This window comes from Theropithecus gelada, chromosome 2, assembly GCF_003255815.1.
Source record: "Theropithecus gelada isolate Dixy chromosome 2, Tgel_1.0, whole genome shotgun sequence".
NCBI lineage: Eukaryota > Metazoa > Chordata > Mammalia > Primates > Cercopithecidae > Theropithecus > Theropithecus gelada.
In genome coordinates, this window is record NC_037669.1 from 44,100,674 (window position 1) to 44,126,236 (window position 25,563).

General features: G+C 42.4%; 1 protein-coding gene across 9 annotated transcripts in view; it reads left to right on the forward strand.

Moving 5' to 3' along the window:
• KALRN (kalirin RhoGEF kinase) overlaps nt 1-25,563 on the forward strand; it is a 638,197-nt gene that overhangs the window by 108,305 nt on the left and 504,329 nt on the right. For all 9 annotated transcript variants that reach the window (XM_025374819.1, XM_025374820.1, XM_025374821.1 and 6 more), the window contains exon 2: nt 22,348-22,422. In XM_025374819.1, the coding sequence (XP_025230604.1) occupies nt 22,348-22,422 (75 nt within the window). The remainder of the gene's footprint in view (nt 1-22,347; nt 22,423-25,563) is intronic.

The window sequence follows — 25,563 nt, forward strand, 5'->3', positions numbered from 1 at the left end:
ATAATAGTATAGTACCTTCTGTTCATATCACGCTCTAAAATTTACCTGATACTTTCATATTTGTTTGTAAGAGGTGTGAGAGTGGAGGAACTCTTAGGGAGAAGAATGGAGGACCTGTCAAACCCCTGGCAGCTGGTATCTAAATTCTTCCAAGTTTTCCCCTCCCCTATGCTCATTATTTTGTTTCCCTTTGAGTTCTCCTGCCGTTTTTGTACCTAGATCACTGACATATTCTTATTGCTTTTAAAGAAACCATGTGTATCCTTAATAAAATACATTAACACCCGACATAAGATTTTGAGATAGAGATCGAAGTAATTTCTTCAATCTCCACAGTTTGCCATCCTGATATTAATAAGAGAGTGTTCTCTGCTTATTGGTCAAACACTGTAGGTTGATGGATATAATAACCAGTAAATATCAGAGATCACATAATAGAAGATTATTTCTTGCTCATGTCATAGTCTCCTACAGATGTTCCTGGTTGGTGACAACCCAGGACTCACCCTTTCCATTCTCATAGGGCTTTGCTTATAGGGCCTTGGAGTCCTCCACTGGATACTTTGCACCCAGCCATCCGAGGATGGACAAGAAGAGAGAATGTGGAGGACATACATGTGGGATGATTTTATGAGCCAGTCCTGGAAGTGGCATATGATACTTCTGCTCCCTTTCCATTGACCAGAGCTCAGTCATATAACTGCTCCTAACTGCAAGGGAGGTTGGGAAATGTAACAGTCATGTGCTTCGGAAGAGGGAATGAGCTTGGTAAGCATCTGGCCAATCTCTGTACCAACCTTATATGGATTGGTGGAAATAGTCACCACTATGGATATAGGTCAGTCCAGGTCACCAGAGAAGACTTCTTGTGCTTATTGCGTAGGGTTTTCTGGGTAGTGTTGCATGTTGAGAAATACAGCTTCCTTCCCACAGTTAGACTAAGATTTCATCTAATTGGACTTACAGCATTATATGAGTTTCCAGGACTTTCCAGGACTGGAGTGCTTTGCTGAGTGTACCAGCTGGTTTTTGTCAACGCTTGAAATTGGTAATAATATTTGCTGTTGTGTTTATAATTACCACATCATTAACAGTCAATGGCATGGGGAATTTCATGGGACTCTCCATTTCCATTTAGCCACTTATTGTTGTCTAAAATGCCTCTGACAGTCTTCTATGGATTGTTTTAGTCAATCCATTTAGTCAAGCCTACATGAAGAAAACTGATTTCCCACCTCAGAACAGCACTGGCGTTGGCATTTTCCAAGGGGTTGGTAGAATGTCTGGCTGAGAGTGAAGGGACTGTTGGGCTAGCTGGAAGAGGCAAGCAGCAGCGGTGAAATACATGAGATCCACTGGAACATCGCAACAACAGGTTTCTCTCAGGTCTGCATCATCATCCAAGGTGAGGAGTCCTGCGAGGGAGAGTCACCAGAGTTCGCAAGTTGGGGGAGACATTCAGGGTCAGGCTAGTCTGTGCTTCTACATTACTGGGCCATCACTCCATTCCTGGCAGGCCCCCAGGCAGTGACTAGTGGCACATAGACATCCTTCCCTCCTTCCCCTGCCAGGAAAGGGGTATGGCAAAGGATGGGCAAGGCCCTAAATAGACAGGTGGAGTTTCAGAGCACAGTGCTACCTGTAAGGTGCTAATTATAGGGCTCAGCAGGAAACTGAGGTAGAAACCTCTGTCCTGTAACTCTCTGTCTTGTAACTGTCCAGAAACTCGGGGTCTGGGGTTCATCCCAGGCACATCCAACACTGTGTTTGAGGCTGCACCAAACATGGCTATGTCTTAACCCTAGAGAGTTTGAAGTTCTGGATATGTCCTGTCCAGGGTGACTTGGGAGCTAGATGAGACAGATCTATATGTATGAGGCTTCATGCACAGGCTTTGGAATAGGATAGACCCATATTCAAATCCTGACTTTATCATTTCCTAGCTCTGTGACCTTGGGCGCATTATTTGCTTCCTCTAATCCTCAGTTTTTCACCCATAAAATGTGGGAAACAATATATACCCCTTAGGGTAGTTGAGAGAATTAAGCAACATAAGGTATGTAAAACACTTAGGAACCTGCACTTAGGAAGTAACCCTTAATAAATGATAGCAAGCATCTACCACAAAGTCCCACAAAAGCAGCAAAAACAAAACAACAGCTAAGCAGGCCTTGGGAAAGCAGGAGCTGAAAAGTGGGCTCGTGTGATGCTTGATTTACAAAGCCTGTGTTCTGTGAGGTAAGTGATCACCAGTGGGGCAGGGGTACCTTGGTCTGTCCGCTGGCTTTACCAGCTGGGCTTTCCACAGACATTGTTAACTGTGAGACTGGGTACACGCTTTTCCCCCCAGTTCAGTGTCTTTAAAATGGAAAGTAGGACTACTAAGTCAGCCCACATCCTGGCCATGCAGCTTCTTTGGTACTTTCCACCTCACCGCTTTAGGACCCACACTTTCTCCTGGCAACCTGCGGCATTATTATCACACATTGTCTTCTAACACACACGTATGTAACTAGAAGCACAAAGGTCCCTAAAATGGTAGGAAGGGGCTTTTCCTGTACTGGCACTCAGCCCCTATTGGCTGGAAGATAGAACATAATTTGCTTTGACCTTTAGCTTCAAAAGCTGTGAAGTCTGGAGGGCTGGCTGCCCATGCCTTGGAAAGAGGTTGGCCTTCCCTTTAAGACAAGCAGGATGAATTATGAAATGAAAGGGATTTCTTCAAGAATCTTGATTTTTAAAGAGCTTGTACAAAAAGTTAATGGAAGGGCAGATAGCTCAACTAAAGCTAGCAACTAAAGTGAGCTTGTGAACAGTTGTGATAGAGCAGGGTTTTAGCTCTCTGCTTGGGGAAGATTGTCTGTTATAGACGGAGATAAAGAAGCCCTATTCTCCTGCTTCCACTGTCTCCAGCCCAGAAAATGCACTTCAGATTAGAAAATGCAGAATAGATTGATTCATACAAGAACCAAGAGCCAGCCAGGCACAGTGGCTTATGCCTTGTAATCTAAGCACTTTGGGAGGCTAAAGCAGGAGGATCACTTGAACACAGGAGTTTGAGACCAATCTGGGCAACACAGAGAGGTCCCATCTCTATAAAAAATTTTAAAAATTAGTTGGGTGTGGTGATGCATGCCTGTAGTCCAGCTACTTGGGAGGCTGATGTAGGAGGATCTCTTGAGACCAGGAGATCAAGGCTGCAGTGAGTCATGATCACGTCAGTGCACTCTAGCCTGGGTGACAGAGTGAGACTCTTGTCTCAATAATAATAATGATAATGATAATAATAACCAGTAGTCAAGAAAAAATAGTAAAAGCCCTAAACTCCTTCAATAGTCATGGCTATAACAGCTGCAATTGATTATTTATGGGGACTTTATGTACATTGTCTCTCTATGAGGTTGGCGTTATTAGCCTTATTTTACTTATGAGTCCACAAGGAACAGAGAGATTAAGCATGCTGGGTTCTTAGAACTCAACAGATTAGAACCCATGTCTGGGCTGGGTGCGGTGGCTCATGCCTGTAATCCCAGCACTTTGGGAGGCCAAGGTGAGCAGATTGTCTGAGCTCAGAAGTTCGAGACCAGCCTGGGCAACATGGCAAAACCCCATCTCTATTAAAAATACAAAAAATTAGCCGGGCAGTGGTGGTGTTTGCCTATGATACCAGCTAGTGGGACTGGGGAGGCTATGGCATGAGAATTGCTTGAAGCCGGGAGGCAGAGATTACAGCGAGCCAAGATCTCACCACTGCACTTTAGCCTGGGCAAAAGAGCAAGACTCATTCTGTCTCAAAAAAAAAAAAAAAAAAAAAATTTAAAAAGCAAAAACCCTGTCTAACTGTTGTGTCCATCCACCCTGACTTCTCTGAGAATAGCTCTGCATCTCAGGCCTGAAGGAACTGTATCCTGAAATGCTAAAAGAATTTGCCTGTGTGGTTTTAGAGAAACCACTAAGAAATTATAGAGTAGAGATAGGAAAATGCCTAGAACTTGAAAAGAAAGGAATGAGTAGAATCTGAAAATTCTAGACTTGCCAACTTGATCTCACGACCTAGCAAAATTCTAGAATCTTAACTTTTGCACTAACTGGCTGTGCAACCTTGGGTAAATCACATCATCCCTCTGGGCTTCAGCTTCCTTGTCTGTAAAGTATATGCTTGTATTACATCATCTCTGGGGTTCCCTCTAGTTCAAAGTATTTCATCCTAATAAGTTCCTTTAATATGTTCTGACAGTTTTAGTGTTTCAGTCTTATCACCATGAAATAACTCGTTTTCATTTGGTATCAGATGCCTCAGTGCTTCTTCAGAGAGTAAAGGGTTAACAAGATGGAGTTTGGAGTAAAATAGTTGTAGGTTCAAATCTTACCTCTTCTCCCTACTAGTTAAAAGACCTTAAGCAGATTATGTAAACCCTCACTGTATCTCAGTTTTTCCTCTATAAAACGCTGGTCTTTCCTATGCTTGCATTTATTTCACAGGGTTGTTTTAGAATTAAATGAAATAATATGGATAAAGCACTTAGCTCAGTGCCTAGAATATAACAAATACCCAGTAAATATTAGTTCCCATATTTATTGATTATAAGATGCTCTTTTTCCTTCTACATTTTGCCATCTCTGAAATCAGGATGCATTTTATAGTTTATGGTGTGTAATAGTTTAATTGGCAGCAGTTTTTTCTTTTTTAATGGCACATAAACTAATGATATATTTTGCAATTCATTAAATATGGTATTTCCCCAGCATGATTCTTATCCCTGAGGTTCTCATTTCTCCTCTGGGATGCTCCCTTCTCTAACTTTTTGCAGGCCATTATTTCTTCTACAGCAAAGCAGATTTAGGGAATAGGACAGCTGGGGAAGTGACAACCTCAGCCATCATCTTATCTGGCTCGTTTATTTTACTGGTTTTGAAAATGGAGGCCAGAAAGGGGTAGAGAAATTCCACAAAGGGAACTGAGGTCTTCAGATTCCTAGTCCAGTGTCCTTTCCCCCATCAGCAATATTGTTGGCATGGAACAATATGACTCAGTTGTTCCACAACCATGACTCAGTTGCTCTGTAGATGCCTGGGCCCCAGTTGGATGGTGAATGCTTCCAAATTTACATATAGATTTTGATGGAAAAATTTCAATCCTACAGCCACAAAGCTGGAAATTAATAGATTTTGACTACTGTTTCCGTTTGCACAAATGCAGAATTCTAAAATTTTAGAGTTGAAGGGAAGAATTTTTTTTCCTGTGGGAACTATAATGTTCTCACCTTTGCCGGAGTCTGAATTGGCAAAGCATGCTCTCTGGAGGCAGCACATTTCCTCTAAGTTATTATGTCTACAATTTCAGGAGCTGACAGCATGTGGATAATTGTGTCTTGAATTGTGAATGGTTTCTGCAGTTTGGCTGTTCCCAGGTTTGTACAGCTGAGCCCAGTGGCAAATCAATCACACAGTTCAGACACTTCATTGATTCATTCATTCACTCCATTACCTAGCACTTACTGGACACCTACCATCGACCAATCACAAGGTACACACATAGTCTCAGCTAATTCTCATAATAACCTTATGAGATGTTGCTTACATTTTGCAAATGGAAAAACTAAGGAATAGTGATGCTAAGTTACACTTTTTTGAGGTGGACATTGATGAACCTTCCAGATGTTGATTAGGGCATTTCAAAGCAAGAGATAACTTTATTGCTGTAAGAAAAATGACTCAAAATTGAAATAGTAATATGAATCATTTTATAGTACAATATGTGAACAAATACAGAAATATGTCCATAGTTTGTAGAAAAGAAACAGAATATTCATTGGGGATCTTATTAGCTCTAAATATTAATTGTATCAGTCAATTCAGTGATCCCATGGTGGGCTCACAGGTAAAAGGTACAGGCCCATGGGCTTAGGAGAGGGCAGCAGCAGCCTCCCTCCAATAGCACACTGGTGAGAAGTAATCCTGGTTACCCCAGCCTAGCATCTCGTTGTACTTTATGTTCTAGTTGGATGTTTTTTGGAGTCTTCATCGTTGGATGATGAGGACTCATACCTCTTGGTGACATGTCCTCTCCCAGTGCTTCTCAGGGCTCTCCTCTGCCTCTCAATTTTAGAGGGGTAGTGGCAACACAAGTGGAGAGGAGGCTACCTGCTTCCCCTTTTGTGGTACCTCTGTTGACTGAAAAGCATAGGGCCATCTCTGGGGATAGAAACTGCATGACTCTTGTGCCTTTTTGGGAAGGCTTCCTGGAGGAAAAGGGATTGACAGCTGAGGTCAGAGCCTTTCTAGAGTTCTCCTTCTTATTCTGGGGATTAACCTCAAACAGCAAATTATAGAACATGCAAATAAATAGAATAACAGACAAAAATGAGGCAAGGCATGGGGATTAAGAGACCAAAGAAGCAGAGGATTATAAAATCTAGAAAAGAGAAACCAGAGAAGTGGATTCATACAGTTTTAAATTTGGGGTATTTTTTTTACCTTGTCTTTATACACTTTTACAACATTAATTTTAATACATATTTATTGTAGAAAGTTTGAAAATTATGGAAAAGTGTAAAGAAAAAAATGAAATATCCCCATAATCTCACAACCCAGAAATACATTATGTCCATATTTGGGATCACATCAAATCACTATTTCTGAAGGTAAAAAAAAAAAAAAAGTTGAGTCTCAGCAATCTCATATGATTTAACCTAAATTATATAGTGCGTGTATCATTAATACCCTAATTTTTACTTTATATGTTGCAAGCATTCTTCCATGAAATTAAAAATTACTCAAAAATACAAATTGTAATGGCTGATGTGTATTTAATTTATACCTATTTCAAGTTTATCTTAACTATCCCCTTTCTGTTGGCTATTTGGGATATTTGCAGTTTGGGGCCACATTAAAAAGTATTGCATGAAATACCTTGTTTGCAAATATCTGTCCTGATTTTTCCTTAGTTCCTTCACATAGACATCCAGAAGGGATATCACTAGATCACTGTATTATTATTATTCATATTACCAGATTGCTTCCTGAAAAGGTTGAAGCAATTTTACTTGCACTAACAGGGTTATAGGCGGGAACCTATAACCCTTGCTAGCATTGATGATTATTGCCTTCTCAAAATCTTTGCAAATTTAATGGGTTTTAAAACATCTCATTGTTTAGTTTGCATTTTTTTTATTACTAATTAGGTGGACTGCTTTTTCATATGTTTATTATCCATTTTCCCTCATTTTTGAAATGTATATTTATATTCTTTGCCCATTTTTCAAATAGGGAGCAGTAATTTTTTCTCTATCATATTTGCTACACTTTTCCTAGCTTGTCATTTGCCTTTTAAATTTTGTTTATAATCTGACATATAGTTTAAATTCTACATAAACAAAACCATCAATATTTTCCTTTCTGATTTCTTTAAATACTTTTGTGCCTTGAGAGCTCTTTCTTATTCAGGGATCAGTTAAATGACCATGCATGTTTTCTCTTAAGGTTTTTTTTAAAATGTCATATTAAACATTTGGGCTCTAATCTGTCTAAAATTTATTTTATTTTGGTGTATGGTATGAAGTTGTCAGGATTAACTGGATTTTTCTTTTCCAAATATTCAGTTTTTCCAGTGCCATTTATTGCTATTTATTGACTACTTTATCTTTTCTCCGTTGCTTTAGATTCTTTCCTTACCATGCATTAGATTTTAAAATATGCCAGATCTGTATTAGGGCTATGTTTCAGGCTCCATTCATTGTATGTTAATTCTTGTGTCTGCTCTACCTTTTAATAATTGAATTTAAAATATATACTTTCATATCTGGTAGGGCAAGACCAATTCATTATTTATCTTTAAAAAAAAGTTTAAATATTTTTATCTACTTGTTTTTATAGGTAAACATCTAGTCGAAAATCCCTTTGGCACATAGCGGGTACTTAGAGATTCATTCAACAGATATCCACTGTAATGTTTAGCTTTTTAATCTAAAAACATGTTGATTTTATTTGAATTCTATTTTACTTGAATCTTCTTTTATATCTTGCATTTCAAAGGGATAAACCCTGTTTGCATACATGGAAAATTATACCCAATGAAAAATGGAGTTTCCTTTTACAGCTCATTTGGACTTCAGTTCTTTTAGTCATAAGACAATTTTATCTGTGATGAATGGTAGCCATTTTTTATTTGCCACAGGATCACATTGCAGAGTGAACAGCTGTGTAACACAGTTGTTCTAAACTTTAAATAAGGTTGCTCTTAAAATGCTATTTGACTTGTTATCATAACCACAACCTAATTATTAAACTTTTTGAGTGTATGAATATTTTACAGATATTCTATATATGAAGGATCAGTATACAAAAGAGAGAATTTGCTCTTTTCCAATTATTTCAAGAATAAATAAGAAAAATCTGACATAGAAAAAATTAAAGAAACATTAACAAAATCTGCAATCCAATTTTCAGAGATAACTGCTGTGTACATATATATATGTACATATAGATATGGTTTTTATACACACAGAAACACAGACACTATATGTACAATTGAGATATGGTTGTACATAACTGTTTTATAATCTTTTTCATACTTAACAATATACCAGGAAATTTCCCAAGATATTATATTTGTATAATATTTAATGAATATTTAATGAATACATTGAGTATATACCATGGTTTATTTAACCACTTCCCTGAGGTTGAATATTTGAGGTTGTTTCTGATTTTTTGAAATATATGAAGCTATCATAAATCTCTTTACTCCCTAACTTAAAATTATTCTATTCTTAGCATATAGGCTATGTTCTGAGTACACATGCACATTTATCCATGGACAAGACAATCTCATGGCTCTCTAGTCATGGCAAGGACTCCTCTTTTCCAGGGAGCTGAAAGAGCAGGGGACCAGATATCCTAGCCTCTTAGAGGTCTGCTAAGATTACTGGGAGAGAATTATGAGTGCTGGGGAGTTGTTGAGAAAATCATTTCAGAGAGCGTGGAACTGAGAATCTAAGCAACCTGGGGACATTTATTCTACGTGTAGCAAGCAGATTTTAGTATCCAACTCACTTGGATTTGTATTCACCACTTTCCTGTGCCTGCACACCTAGCTCTGTGTGTTAAGGGTAACATAACCTCTCTAGCTTTTCTTTCTCTGTGAACTCCCCCTATAGCCTGACAACTCAAGTCCAACTAAGAAAAAGACTAACAGGTCAATGACTCTCCTCAGACCTCTCCCCATGGGGCTCTGAAGGCTGCCTACTAGGTAGATGTGGTGGCTTCTTCATCTCAGATGGTGGCCCCGCTATCAGGATGTGTTTTCAGTAGGCATGCTTCTCAGAAATGCCACCTTGACCTGTAGATCTTTATGTAGAACCCAGTCTCATAAGGGCAGGGGGAAGAGGAGTTGGGAAAAGAAGGAACAAAGGCCTGCCAGCTGCTGGTAGCTGCTGGCAGCTATGGTCATGGAGATGCCCCTGACCATAGCCCCCTGGCCACAGGAGGAGGCACAAATGCACAATCAGCTGGGCAGCTGGCCTTCCTTCGGGAACAGCAGGCTTTCTTTTACATCTGGGGCACCTGAGTAAGGGAGCAGGAGTAGTTGTAGTGCTCGCCAAATAGCCCAGATTGGGTAGCAGAGGGAAACAATAAAAATTCAGAGGACGCACACAGATGGGTGTGAGCGGTGTGGCTTACAGGTGTGCAGTGGGAAGTTGAGGAGGCAGTTTTTAGCTGCCGTTTTCTGAGTTTACTCCATTCACTTACTCATTCACTTGCTCACTCATTCGTATAATCAGTACTTATTATTGAACATCTACCATGTGTCAGGCCCCATGAAGGAGATATCAAGATGAACAGAGAAAAGTGAGCATTATGTTTACTTAGTGTCAGGTAGGTGTCTGGTTTTTCAATTTTCTTCCCTTAATCATTATAACAGCCTATGAAGTGTAGGTATTCTTATCTCATGTGAAGAAACAGAGACCCAGAGAGGTTAAGCTGTCCAAGGACACACAGCTAATAAATACTGGAGCTGGGAGTCAGACTTCTGTCCAAAGTCTATGCTTGACTCAGGGCTGTGACCTTCCCCTCAAGACATGCCTGTCCTGGGAGAGCTTGCTGTCTTAAGTAGAAGACAGCACGTTGAGCAAGTAATGGCCAGGTGTGTCATATGGTTCCAGCCTCACTAGGAACACTCCAGAAACCTTATCCTGCCATTATCCAGGCTCCAGCAGATCTTGTTAAACATGTTTGCAAACCCTTTCTGCTGGCTCTAACCTTGACAGTGTCATGAATCGAGAAAGGGCCTGGGGTCAAGTTGTCATCCCTCCAATGGCAGGGGTGTCATCAGTTTGGAAGGCTTACTGCCTTGGTGTCTACAAAACTCATTTTGTAGACAAAAACCTCAGTTCTTCCAGCTCTTAGTAGCTCCATAATGAGAGAGAACCACCTCTGATAAAGCTTATTCTTACAGCACAGGATCCTTCACACAGCCTTCACCTTCTACCGTCTGCCACAGTTTCCATTTATCTTAGCTAAGGAATCAAAATCATTTCATTTTTTCTCTGCCAGCCCAACCATGGTATTGGATTCCAGCTAAACCACGAGTGTCATAAAGTGTGCTGTGAGGGAGGCAGAGCCTAGGTAATAGGATCTAGTGGTTAGAACCCAAGGTAACTTGTAGACTCTCACTGTGACTGCCCTAGGCTAGTGGTTCTCAATGATTTAGGGTGTCATAGATCCCCTTGAAAATCTGTTGACAACTGTACTTAAAGATTGTCTCTCAGAAGAATAGACACGTACGGACAGATATGCAATGGTTTGCATACAGTTTCATGAAGTTCATGGCTTTCCCCCACCACATACATTTTGAGGCAGGGTTTATAGGCCTGCTTCAGTTTGTCAGGTAAAAAGTATAACTTAGTCTGTCCTCTGGTGAGTAGAGTTGAGGATTACCCAGTCTACCCTCCAGAATTCTGGAGAAGGATTTTGGTTTCATGAGATACCTAGATCACCCCTGAGTTCCTGTTTAGCACTTAACATTGTTATGCTTCTTTCTAAAGAAATAGCAGACATCGTGAGTCAAATATTTTCCCAATCATGGCAAATTTTCTAGCTTCTGCTGGGCCCTGGTTATGCTAGGTCCACAGGGGAAGCTTTGTTGTTTGTCTCCAGCAAACATTAACTCATCTCTTTGTTATTATGGATAGGGTCTAGGTCATGGGAAAACCCCATTGTGTCTTAGTTAGTCCTCTCTCTTCTCCTAGACCCACCAGAGACTTGTCACCTGTCCTGTCCAATCTAGGACCTAGGTGATGATCCCATAATCCATTGCCTCTTCTCTTGTTACTGCTTTTTCACATTTTAGAGACTTCCTTAGAGCTAGAGTTTTAGTATCTCTTTTGGATTATCTGAATATTTGTTGAATATTACATGTTGGTTTGAAATTGAAACTACATGTTGGTTTGAAATTACATGTTGGTTTGTCTGACTCTTTCTTTAAATTAAAAATCCCTTAAGGTCAGGAACTCTATATTGTTTACCTTTGTACCCACAGTGATTGTAACTTTGCCTGACACATATAGGTGCTCAATAAATATTTATTGAGTTGAATTGTATATGTTTGGATATCCAAGGCAATAACTTAAGTAGGGACTCAAAAATTGCTTAAAACTCCAGGAATCTTTCCATGGATAATCCATCAGATATGGTTAGCCAATTTATCTAGATACCTGAACACTGTATCAGGGGACATACAGGGTTCATGCTGTCTCATTTCCATGTGATCTGGGTATGTTTGTGTCTGTGTGTGTGTGTAGGGGTATGTACACAGACCTTTGTTTCTTGGTTACTACAATAATTTGAAAACAATACCAAACAAACCTCTTTTCTGTAATCTCTCTATATGTATATTCCTCCAATGCTTCTTCACATTTCTTATCTCCATGATATATCTTAACATCTCTTTCATCTCTGCCTCTTTCTCTTTTGGTTGACATATCCCTAAGACAACATGGACAGCAGCCACTCCAAGTAGCAGCGTCACACTAGTTCAGGACCAAGGACAGCGGCATACATGTCCTGGCGGTGGGGAGAGGGTGCTTTAGTTTGCTAGTTTGTTCAGTAAAATGACCTTTGGATGTGTCCCTTCTCAGCTGTCAGACCACACCTGCAGTTCTGCAAACCTGGTTGTTACTTTGGTCCTAGTTGTTCCATGTATGTAGTGGACCTGTGCCCAGTCTGTGCCAGTGTATCCCGGTGACATTGTTCATTGATGGTCATGGTGAGGACACTGGAGCAGGAGTGGCATGGTTGTAGAATCAGAAAGAGTGCAACTGGGAGTGGGGAGAAACTCTGGGCTTGTGTGAGAGGGTCTGTTCCAGGAGCTGCCTGTGAGGGTCCTCTGCCCTAAACTCTGTGGTCAGCCATTGCTACTTTACTGCCACCCACATGGGGGTTGGAGAGATGGTTGAGGGGAGAGGCATCCCATAGGTGCTGGACAATTTCATATTTAGATATCTGCCAGAGTGCCTTCCATAATGACAGAGCCCTGAACTGGCTTTTCAAGTCAGCAACTTCATGTTTAACTAGTCTTTATGCCCTGATTAAATTAAGTATTAATATTATTGATGTTTGTGCTGGGGAAAAGGGAGGGGGACTGAGATGAGGGTCCCAAGGAGCAAAGCTTTTCTATGTCTGAACTTGCACAGCACACACCTTCTGCCCCTGGGCACCTTTGTAACTCTCTCCAAATATATTATAATAGCAAATACATAGCTAATGTTCAACAATTGGATCATAGTAATCACTGACAAGCCAATGTTCTGTGTTACTTTGAGGACCATCCAAGAGCAGTGCTTAAAGTAACAAAAAAGACAATAAATCTACCACTATCACCACTGCCTGTGATGTATGAGCACTTCAGATAACCTAGTGAGTTAGAAAACAATCAGTTTCAAAACAAACGCAGTGGGTGGATAGAATCACTTCTGAAGTGGCCATTTTCTTGTGTCTGTACCATACTCCAGATGTCAACTTTTCTGGGGAGGGAGGGAGGGAAGGAGGGAGGAAGAGTGAATAAGCCTGTGTGTATTGCAGCTGAGGTCTCAACTCGAGCTAATATTAAATCTTGTGAAGAATAAACAGAAATGGTTTGCTCATTAGCTGGGCTTAGAGAGGCGTTACCCGTGTGTTTAAAGTGCTAATTATTAGTGATCTTTAATGGAGCTAATGTAGCAATGGAAAGTGTTACAAATTTCCGTTCCTCAAAGGTAGCCCATTAGCCAGGCCTTTATAGGCAATATTGACTTTAGAAAGTTAATATTGAAATTGGCCTCAATTAGAGTTCATGTGAGAGAGAAAGAAAGATGAACATGGAGGTAGAAATAAGCACAAAGAAGCACCATGGAAGGAAGAGACATGGCAGTTACTAAACACTTTTTATGTAGAAGGTGTCGTGACACTTGGGATGTGAAAAACTCTGCCTCTGGGTCACTCATTAAGTGCCAGCTGTGTACCAATCACTAAAGCTATTGAGAGAAGTACTCAGCCTCTGCCCTCAATGAGTTTAGAGTCTAGTGAGGGAGCCAGATGCAGTGGTGAACAATGGCAGAACAGGGAGGTACATGCCAGTGATATACTGAGGCAGACAAGTGAGTCCAGCCCAGATGGTGATGGAGCAGTTAGGGCAGGCACCCTAAGGAAGCTGTCCAGCTCACTATAGTGCAGGGCAGAAGATGGTCATTTATGAAAATAAACTTCAAATGCATATCAGAGTTGAGAGAAGGTAGACATTGCTTTTCTCCAGTGTAAAGGCTGCCCAACCTGGTTATAGCCAAGTCCATGGCTGCTGCCTCAGCTTACAGGAGGCCTGGTCAGTTTGCTTAGAAAAGCTCAATGTTTAGCAATTGCCAAAGGAAGAACACATTTTTTTTCCCTTTTTGTGTTGAAATCAAGTTAGCAGAGGCTCCCGGGTGTCCTTTGCTTAGAAATCCCATGGCCAAAGAGGAGAACTCTGCCGACCATCCCTCCTGCACACCTGCCACCTAAGGAGGGGGATGCTCCTTGGTCCATTTGATGTTTGTGGGTGACAGTAATGAAGGACGACTGTGGGGAGTTGGCCCCATTGGGCACAGGTAGATTTTCAGGTTGGGGAGAGGCATGTGGGTCTCCACACTGCTGTGTGTTTGGTTGCTGACATAAAGCCGCCCAGTCTTTCTCTCTCTGCCAGGTTTATTCCTTCCTTTAAGCACACACTTTCTGTCTTGGTGGTAGGTGTTTTTGTTTTATTTTGTTTTGTTTTGTGAGATGGAGTCTTCCTCTGTCTCCCAGGCTGGAGTGCAGTGGCACAATCTCGGCTCACTGCAACCTCTGCCTCCCAGGTTCACGCAGTTCTCCAACCTCAGCCTCCTGAGTAGCTAGGATTATGGGCTCACACCACCACAACTGGCTAATTTTTGTATTTTTAGTAGAGACAGGGTTTCACTATGGCCAGGCTTTTAGTTGGCCAGGCTGGTCTCAAACTTCTGACCTTGCGATCTGCCCACCTGGGCCTCCCAAAGTGCTGGGATTACTGGTGTGAGCCACCACACCCGGCTGGTGGTAATTGATGTAAGGAGAACTCTAAGGAACATATTTATAGTCACTGGAGGCATTTTTCAACAGTTTCCTTAATAGCTCCTTAGGGTCTATAAAGAGGAGACAGGAACATTCACCTCCATTTCTTTCTCTGTCTCTCTCTCTCTCTCTCTCTGTGTGTGTGTGTGTGTGTGTATCTTTCTCTCCAACTCTTTATCTCTTGCTCTTACTCCTTTTCCTTATTGTTTTCTCCCACTCTTGCCACCTCTCTTTTTCTCTTGTGTTAACATAGGAAAGGAGGGGATGAAAGAAGGGAGAATGAAGGGAATGAAGATCTTGCTTCTAATAGGTTCTCTGCTAACTCCAGTTTCACTGACAGTGTCTTCTCCTAAGGGCCTCACCCATCTATTTTCTACACAGAAGAGACCAGGACTTTATGTCTCTTTCCTTTATGATTCAGTTTCACATTGCACTTTCATGGGGTCTCACATGAACTGTCTGCCTGCTACTGTCCCAGCAGATCCCAGGAGGTTACCCACAAACATGCTTCCTGCCTCTCCTGGGAGTTAGGGAGAAGATCAAAAGAGACAAAGTTCCAGTGCCCCTACCCCCTATTCTAAAACTAACTTCAGCAGGGGCCAAGTCCCAACCTCCCCATATCCTCAAAGATAAAGCAGAATGTGACCTGGAGGTTGGGATCAGAGCCTGCTGGGCCAAGCCCTATTCAGGAGCCACAGCCTTCTTCTGGGACCAGCGAGATTCCACCTAACTCTACCCCTTGCTGTAGCACAGACCTGGGTCTTGGAGTCTCCGAAGGCACTTACAGTGGCATCTTTGCCGATGCCTCCCTAGGTGTCCACCCTGTTAGGAGTCAGACCACGGAGCCCACCCTCCTCCATGCACTCCTTTTCATCACCCACTAACTCTGCTTTTCTGTTCAATGAGTAAAATCTCTTCATCCATAGCATACAGTTTGTTTGCCCCTCTGTCTCTGCCTTGGCATGTACTGCTTCCCACCATCCCTTGCCTCTTCTGTTATTTACAATCTAGTTTGAATATCATCTTCTCTGTGGAGACTGACCTGATGGATCATCTCAACTTGCCATTCTCTGTCTTCTCTGTGCCTGTGCGTGGTCAGTTTCAGTATTTCTTGACTCTTTTTTGTGACAGGCACTGTGCTGGGTTCTGGGGTAGAATAAGGAATACTACATGTTCCTTACCCTCAAGGCATCATGATCAGTTAATGGGGAGTACACGAAAACGCATAAATGCCATTCAGGAGTGATGGAGTATCAAGTACAACTGGAGACAGCTCAGCTTGATGGGGAGGCCAGGGAAACTGCACAGAGGAAATGACACATTAGAGACAGATTTAAGAGGTAGGATCAACAGAACCAAGTAGCTGAATCAATATGTGTGATGGGGGAGGGGGAGGAGTCTAGAGTGCTTCCCAGGTTTCTGTTTGGTTAGCTCCGTGGATGACGGCACCAATAATTAAGATATAGTGGATACAGGATGGTCAGGTTGGGGGAAGGCTGGGAGGATCTTTATCAGAATCTCAGAGTCTTCACTGGTTTTTTATGCAGTCTGGTAGCTTCCTGGTGTCAGGGGAGATGGACACTGGGTATTTGATGAGGCTGGAAATTGTCAGAGAGTAGAAATTGGGTTTCCCCTCCAAGGGAGAGAATTGCCTGAGATGGGCACTGTGTTCTCAGATGCAGAACTCCCCAGGTGGGAGCACCCCTCCTTTCTGTTTCTTGTCCAGCATTTCCCCAGTGTTCAGGACTTTGTACCTGTGAGTAGGGGTGCAGTTGGGATAAAGAGGCATAAACGGACTGGCTTCTCTGTCCTCCAGGGCTATCTTAGAGATGGCATCTTGGTCTGTAAATATTATCAGTGACAGTATTTATGGCACTGAGAGTAGTTAGAGAAGGTAGGGCTCTGAGGGTAGGAAGGAAGATTTGTGGTGAAATGAAAACATCTGGTACATGAAGGAATGGTTTAAGCTACCAAAATTCTGAGCAGTTTGGACAGGTGTTATTCATAAACACTCCTGCCACCAAAAAGTAAGATGTAGTCCAGTCTTAATGCCCTGGAGGGGGAATTCATCTACCTCCCAAATAGCCTTTTTATTCCAGAGCTGAATTTGAATAATAGACAATTATAGGGTAATGGCTGAATCTCTGGAATCTCTGGGCAGTGGAGAGGGGTCTTCCCATGGTAGGGGCTGGAGGGGTGATGAATAGTGTTAGATGAGATTTTAGAGGTCCTGTTTAGGCCAGGCTGCAGGATGCTTTTCTCCATCTTCTGCCTCTGAGGTGACTCTGGAATGGAAAGACATACTTTAGTGCACAACTTCCCAAAGTATAATGTGCATATGGATCAGCTGGGTTTTTGTGTGTGTGTGGTGGAGGGCATTGGGACTGGGTCTTGTTCTGTCACCCAGGCTGGAGTGCAGTGGCGTGATCACAGCTCACTGCAGCCTTGACCTCCCTGGCGCAATCAGTCCTCCCACCTCACCCTCCCAAGTGGCTGGGACTACAGGTGTGTGCCACCATGACTGGCTAATTTTTGTTGTATTTTTTTATATAGATAGGGTTTTGTCATGTTGCCCGTGCTGGTCTCAAACTCCTGGGCTCAAGTTGTCTGCCTGCCTTAGCCTCCCAAAGTGCTGGTATTATAGACATGAGCTACCATGCCTGGCCTCACCTGGGTTTCTTGTTAAAATGTAGGCTTTGACTCTGTAAGGCTGGGGTGGAACTTGAGATTTTGCATTTCCAGCAAGGTTCTAGGTATATGTGATGCTTATTACCTTGAGTTGCAAGGTTTTAGGACTCATCTTTAAGAAGCTCTTTTTAAAAAAAATTTTTTTTTGAGTCTCCTTGCATTTTGTACAGGTGATATCCTGTTTCTGATAACAGTTTAATTGTCCTATTTGGAAACCTGTTTGTCTCCACTTGGAAGCCCCTGGAGAGCAGGATCCATTTCTTATTTGTCTTACTACCACCAAAGCCTGACATATGGCCTGGCACATAGTGCTCAATATAGAATTAATGAAACAATGACCTTAGGAATAGGAAAATTTCAAAATTACAACCAAACTAAGGTCCAGCCAAATGAGCTCCTGCACCTCTCAATTGTAAGCCAGATCTCTTTTATGCAGCCTCTTATTCAGTGACTCAGTGCCATTTTGAGTAAGGCTCCCATACTGGACACCACAGGGTGAAGCAGAAAGAGAAGGCAGAAACCTGAGCATAGGGAAGTGTGCAGAAACAGGGCTCAGGCCCACTTGAAGCAATGTTAGAACACTTACATAGTAACTTCTAAATAGGTGCACATTAAAGGGGTGTGTCTGAGAACCAAAAGGAAACAAAGAGCAATCCATGTATACTCTGGCAGCTTGAACCTCCAAATGCTCTATAAACACCCACTCTGTTGTTTGCTTCTTCACTTGTTGAAATAAAGATTGCTTTCTGAAGGAGGTTAGCATGGAACACAGGTGCCCTGGGGAATATACTGCTACTCTACACCCACAAAACCACAGACAGGGCTGGTGGCTCAAGGGCCAGTTTTACCATTGCCATTAAGGTCACACAGAGGCTGGGAGCCAGAGTGAGGGTGTTTGGCATTTTCTAACGTGGGAAATGATGACTAGAAGCAATGTAAGCATAACACATTTGGAGCAAGGAGAAGCAAAAGTGGGGCTTGGAGAAGACCCATGCGGGAGGATCCTGGGGAGATGGCAGGGATAATTTGTACTTCCTTAATAGATGTGGAGCATTTCAACTTTGCTAATTAACGGAACAGCAGGCTTGTAATTCTGACAACAGCAGGACACAAATGGGGTGGGATTAGCACTGAATGCCGGTGAAGCATGCCTTTGTCCTTAAGAAGAAGCACAACACCCACGACCCACAACCCGTCTTGGGTCAGGTCCATGAAGTTACTACCCCTGATTTTGTTTTTTGTTTTTTCCTGCAGCAACTCCAAGGGCTTAGGGTTTTTTAAATGTCTTCTCAGGCCTTCTTTAGAGGTAGCAAGCCTGTTTCAACTGGCTTTTTTTTTTAAAAGGTGGAAACAGGTCTATGATTGGTCTAGAGCAGGAGTGTCCAGTCTTTTGGCTTCCCTGGGCCACATTGGAAGAAAAAGAATTGTCTTGGACCACACAGAAAATACACTAATACTAATGACAGCTGAAAAGCTAAAAAAAAAAATTGCAAAAAAATCTCATAATGTTTTAAGAAAGTTTACAAATTTGTGTTGGACTGCATTCAAAGCTGCCCTGGGCTGCATGAGGCCTGCGGACCACAGGTTGCACAAGCTTGATCTAGAGTTTATTTTCTAATAGTTCTATCACGTATACTTTATACCAGAAATGGCAATGATAATGTAAACTTACTTCCTTCAAGAGGTTAAGCCTCATGGAAATTCTTCCATCACTCTTCTCCCATTTTGGCATTTTGGGCTACCTGCAAAATGGGGTGATCTGCCCCTGAACATCTATAAACTGAGTCTGGGGGAAAAATTGGCCAGGAAGCCAGTGAAATGTTTTATCTTCCCAAAGTGGAATGAATCTTGTTAGGGAATTTATTCCCAGTACTTCCTTTTAAAGCATATTGATCTGATAATCTGAGGATCTTAAAGGCCAACAAATATGAAGAGAAGGTTTAGAAAGTCTCAGAGTATTAGAGCTGAGTAGTACCCTGGAGGGCATCTACTCAGATAGCCAGTGCTTGGTGTGACAGATGAAGTCATTGACCTTGTGTAAGTCATTTTAGGAAGGGTCAGCGTTTCATTCATTCATTTATTCTTTCATCAAATATTTATTGAACATTTACCATGAGTCTACCAAGACATGTACCGGATAGTGAAAACATGTTGCTATTTCATTGGTCCTGTTTGAATTAGCATTCAATGAACTCCTTTATTATATATTCCAACAGCTGGTTTCACAAGGGCCCTGGGGGAATTGATATGCTACATAGGATCTTTAGCCAGTGCAAATAGGTTTTATATGCAAGGTCACCAATTTCTGAGCTGCTGGGCTAATTAGCTCTACTTGGCTTTACATAATACATATATTGTTGAAAAGTTATATGTAATTTAATTTTTGGCAAATGAAAAACTAATTCAAATCACTAGGGGAACTTTTATTTGAAGAGACTCTGGAGCAAATCCTTTTATAATGTGAAAATTTTAGTTGTAATTGGAAATGATTGTCCCCTAGTTTGGATTTTGTAAATCTGGACACTTTAGGTTTTCTTATGGTGGACACACAACCAGGCACAGCAGTGGCCTCTACAGGGTCGGGGAGGACCCTGGCCTGGGAAGTAGAAGCCCTAGGAATCCTAGAACAGCCCAACCCGAGGCACTGATATTTGCTGGAGCCCATGACTGCAAGCTGCATGGACAAACTGCACACCTTCTCTCCGGTCCTGGGCCCTGGTGGGGAGAAGGAAGAGGTGGGGCACAATGAGTGGGTGTGATGGATGAGACTTGGAGCTTCCTCTTCCTCTCCAAGGGTGGGAGTAGAGAGGAGATAGGATGGGGAACCTTTTGCTTCCATTATAGCAAATTTGAAACCCTTTCTTAAGGTCTTAGGGCTATTTAGAATTAGGACCCTCTTGTGTACTGCAACACAGTAGGGGACAAGAGGGAGGACAGAAAAAAAAAACAGGACAAGAGTTTAGGAGAAAAGAGAGTTATGTGGATTCTTTTTATATAGTAAATCTCATTAGTTTGGGCCTTGCTATTTTTGAACTTGTAAATAATCTGAAAGAAGATAAGACTGAAATTTAACTTTTATATTACATTTTTTTCCTATAGAAATTAGTAGAGTGCATGGTTACATAGAGGAAAGTGTTTTAAAATTAATGTATAGAAAGATATATTTCACAAAGGAAAATCATGTGTTTTGATACAGAAGCATCATTTTTCACAAACAAGTCATGTATTAAAGATCCTTGTCTAACAGATAAAGCCTAATAGATTGCCAAGGAAGCTAAATGTCTCCTCGTTGCATAAGGATAAAAAAATACTTTATATATCTGTTTGTAAATTCTATAATAATTTATATTGATCCTAATTAACCTCTATTAGTGAAATTAAATTGTTTTTCTGTGGAGAAGATAAAATTAGAGCATAAATATCTGTAGCAACTAAGGATAGAAAGTTCAAAATAATGCTTATAGGCTTTGAAGTTCAAGTATTCTTTTTTATGGTGTTACTTTGTTTTCCTATTGTTCAAGGTCTTCTCAAAGTGAGCCTTGTAGCTAGTTCTCTGTCAGCTAGTAAAGAGAAACAACTGATGAATAAAAGACTTGCAGTCTTCATTTGGTGCAAAATGAAAGAGAAAAAATAGGCAAAATGGTCAGAGACACTTAGGAAATTTGCTTTAGGTTTAGGGTATGACCTCTGATCATAGACGCTGGCATTCTGAGGACATATCTCTCTTCCTCCTTGATTGAGTGTGCAGTTGGCCCACTTCACTTCCCTAGGCCAGTGATCTTACGCCTGGCTTGGAATTTTATTGCCAAAATTCCCAGGTGGGTTTCTTGAAACAGTCAATGTTTAGAGATTGAAGGATTGAGTGGGATTGTTCTGCCCAGCATGTTGCTTTCCTCTGTAAATTGTCAAATTTGGACCCCAAGGGTATAAGCCAAGTGGAGAAAGGCACCCGAGGGGGCATCCATGGTATCTGGTTCTGCTCCCTGAGCTGACTTACAACCGCTCACCTTCTGGGGTCTATCTGTGTCATATTCCTAATGGTGACACACAACAGAGACCTCAGTTAGAGCTTGAATTGCTGTAAGCGTGGGTGGCTCTCCCTGAGAGTCCCTGTGGGGTTCTTAGGTTAAATGATAGGGGTGCAGTGGGCTAGCCTGGGGTTTGTGGATGTGGAAGCTGGGTCCTGACTTCCCACACATCCCACACTGGGCTGGATTGTCCTTTGCCTCCTGAGGCTACTGTTCCTCCAGGCACATCTTTAGTTTCCGTTCTTTGGGAGCCCCGAGCTTCTGCCTCCAGCCCCCAAAACAGGGACTCAACTGGAACGTAAAAGGACTTTCTAAATGGGAAGCAAGATTTAGAAAGAGAACAAGTTAAACAAGGTAGTGCATTTCCTTCCCAGGAGATTTGTGTCTCCCCATCTCCTGTCTATCGTGGACTGATGATGATGACATTGAGGGGGGGAGGAAGAGGTGGGGAGAGGAATATTGTCATCAACTTTGCTTCCTTCTGTAGGAGTTTTGTGGTTTACTTTCCTTGTTTGTAAAATAAAGACTAATAGTTGTGCCAGAGGAAAGGCAAAAAGGACTTTGTAAATCTTTATTTAGGACTTTGTAATCCATCTTGATATCAGTTAACTAATTCAACAGATATTTCCTGGGTGCTGAGTATGTTCAAGACACTGTGCTAGGCACTAGAGGTACAAACATGATTTTGTAAAAGTCCTCCATCTTCAAGTTGCTCAACAGCAACAGGGCTGGTTTTTTTTTTTTTTTTTGCCCCCAGGGCATGGAGGTTTGTCCACATGAGGAGGGTGATTTGGATTGTCCTCTGCTTGAGAAGGACGGGGGGGTTGTAGCCCTGGTCACCCCTGTAGCTGGCATCGTGTGGAAGTATCCCTTCTGTTGCGGACCCTCTCCTGGTCCATCGGGCTGGGCTGTAGGACCTGGACAAGGCAGGACTTGCCGACTGATGATGGGATTGGGAGACTGAGGATGGGACCCTGCGATTCAGCCAGCTGGCTCCTCTCACCTTGATTCCTTCTGGTTTGTTTTCCCACAGGGTCTTTTCGGAATGATGGTTTGAAAGCTTCTGATGTCCTTCCTATCCTAAAGGAAAAAGTGGCCTTCGTGTCTGGTGAGTATTTGTGGGACTTTCCTTTGTAAAGGACCTAGAGAAGAAGTGTGTGCGCACATGTGTTCAGATTCACTTGTGTGTTAGTGGGGGAGAAGTAGGGGAGGCGAAGTTATGCTTGGGGCAGCTGCTTCCTTTCTGCTGAGGCAGACGGAGAGAGAAAGGAGGGCTCTGGCCCCAGCTGGGCGTTCTAAAAGACACCCAGAACCAAAGGGACATTCCCCGAGCTTCCCATCCAACCTCAGTCCCCTGGCCTGGCCCTGTGAGAGTTGCTTCAACTGGAGAATCTGGGCACTTGGCACATTCCCTGAGGTTTTATTTCAGTTCATTTCTGCATGGATCAGGGACAGGAGATTTTTAAAGGAGTTTTTGTTTCCTCCTTTTCTTTCTTTCCTGGCAAAGGGAACTCAAGTGAGGGTTCGTGTTTATATGTTTAGTTTTTGGTTTTTTCTGAATAATGACTTCCAAATATTTATATGACTTCTCTCTCCTATACATCTTGTGCACAAAGACCTCTTAATGTCTCACTCTGGGGTCAGCAATCTGTAGCTGGTGGGCCATCCACCAGTTTTTATAAATAAAGTTTTATTGGTACACAGCAATGTATATTTGTTTATGGAGTGTATTAGTTTTCCATTGATGGTGCAACAAATTTCCATAAGCTTGGTGGCTTAGAACAATAGAAACTTATTATTGCACAGTTCTGGAAGCCAGAAATCAGTTTCATGGGGCTGAAATCTAGGGGTCAGCAGGGCTGTGCTTCCAGAGGTTCTGAGAGAAAATTGGTTCCTTTCCACTCCCAGCTTCCAATGGCTGCTGACATTCCTTGGCTTGTGGCTGCATCATTCCCATCTCTAACTCCAGGGTCAAATTGCCTTCTCCTCTTGCATCTGTGTCAAATCTTTCTCTGCCTCTCTCTTTTAAGGATACCTGTGACTACATTTAGGGTCCACCTAGATAATCTAGAATAATCGCCCTATCTCAAGATGGTTAACTTAATCATATTTGCAAAGTCTTTGCCATGATGTATTTGTGGACTATTATTCAACCTACTATAGATAGTGTTAATGGCTGCCTTCTCATTACAACAACAGAGTTGAGTAGCTATTGCAGAGACCATTTGGCCCATTAGCCTGAAATATTTAATATCTGACCCTTCAAGAAAAAGTCTGGTGACCCCTGATATAATTGAAGCCAAAGACTGGCCAGAGCCCCTAAGGCAGTCATTCTCAAACAATAAGGTATGCCACAATCACTCTGGGTGCCTGTTCCAGGGCTCCACTCTAGGCCTCCTGGATCAGAATTTCTGGTAGGGTCTGAGGCAGGGGCTGGGGTAGACAATGTTAGTAGCCGAAGATCATATTTTGAGAAACATGCCATGTGCTTATACCTCATGGACCAAAGCTTTATTTCTGGGTGATTTTGGTGATCTACAAGAAGTAGCAGTGCAGTCACAGAGCAAGAGCTATTCCAGTCCTGTAGAGCACAGGTTCATGCCACAGGCACTGTTGGTTTGGCTGTTGGGCGACAGACAAAACAGAGAGAAGAGGAGGTGGGAAGGGGATAAAGGAAAGGGGAAGTTAAGCAGCAGTTGTCTCCCACCTCATTGGAGAAAGGGCGAGAGCCTGATGATTCAGAGTGTAGGTGTGAGAGGTGAGGGCAGGCATGCAATGGGAGTGTGCAGAAGACTTTATAATGACTAAGTGCATTCTATATTATTGTAATTATTGTTAGCAGTAGTAGCAATAGTAATTTATTATTGTCATTGCTGTTAGACGAGAGTGACCTGGCAGCTGCCTCTTCCCATTAGGGACTAGTATATCTTATAAGGTAATGAGCCCCCTGCCACTGAAGATGTTGAAGTACAGGCAGAACAACTCCTTGGCAGGATTATGCAGCAGTGATTTGGGTACGGGGAGAGGCATAGGTGAGCAACCTTTAAAACCTTTAGAAACTTGGATTCCATTTGCTTGCTAAGCATATGGGAAGACCTTGTGCAGAAATCCTAGAGGCCATTGAGCAGTGCCAGGCCTCTGATTTCTGCGGATCCCCATAGCCTGGGCTCCCAAGGATGTGGTCCACAGCCCTCTGGGAGCCCAATCTTATCTTTTCTTCCTTCTTTTTATAGTCCTTAGTTAACCTGATGTTCTTCCTGTCCCCTGGATATCCTGCCAATCCTTCCATTTCTCTTGTGCCTGACACTTCTTTCCCTCTGCAGTGCCTTCTCCATGCCTTCTGCCAGTTTGAGCCTCTCCTCTCCTTCCAGAGTCAGTTCCTACTTTGCCTCCTCCAGGAGACCTTCCTGGATCTAATGTATTCCTCTAAGCATCATCCTATTCCACATCAGTTTGGGGCATATGCATGCACAGTACACTCTAACGTGGAGACCCTTGCTTGATGTTCATGGTTTATTCTTTCCCAAGTAAATTCAGTCAGAGCCCTGGGCGGAGCCCCAGAAAAAAACCTTCTCAGGTGGTAGGGGCTAGTCCTAATGGAGCTCATAGAAGCAATGTGGCCAGGAAGGCAGTCAGGAATGAGGCAGGTAGAAAATTCCCTGAGCAGGACGAAGGGGGCTGGGAGCATAGCTCTCCCCCATTTGCCAATGTAAGCCGAACAGCCTGGGTTCAGCCTTATTCAACTGCACCTGCGCTTGTGGTGCCAGAAACTTCTGGGCTTAGGGAACATTGCCCTTCCATGTCTGGGAAGGACACTGAATATACTGGGAAGAGAATGACTGGCTGCATCTAAAAAAAACAAAAACAAACCCCAAAACCAAAAAAAAAAAAAAAAAAACCCAAACCAACCAACTCTTACATCCTGAGCTTTTAAAACATAAAAGATAAAACACAAAAATAAAACAAAATAAAGAAACCTATAATTAAATAATGCAGTTTAACAGTTGGATTTCTTTCTGAGAAGAATAAAGCACTGCAAGGAAGGTGGTGAGTAGAGAAACAGGCTGTTTGTTAATTGAGCCTGCCCTCCCCTGCTAGTACCCAGCCTTGGCCAGGCGAAAAGAAAACCATGCTGCCATGGGAACGTACATTGGGAATAATCCAGGGCAGCCCAGAAGCTTCTGCATGTTGGGCGTTTGCATGTCTGTGTGACAGGATTTGGGGCTGTCCCTCAGTGAGCCTCCATTGT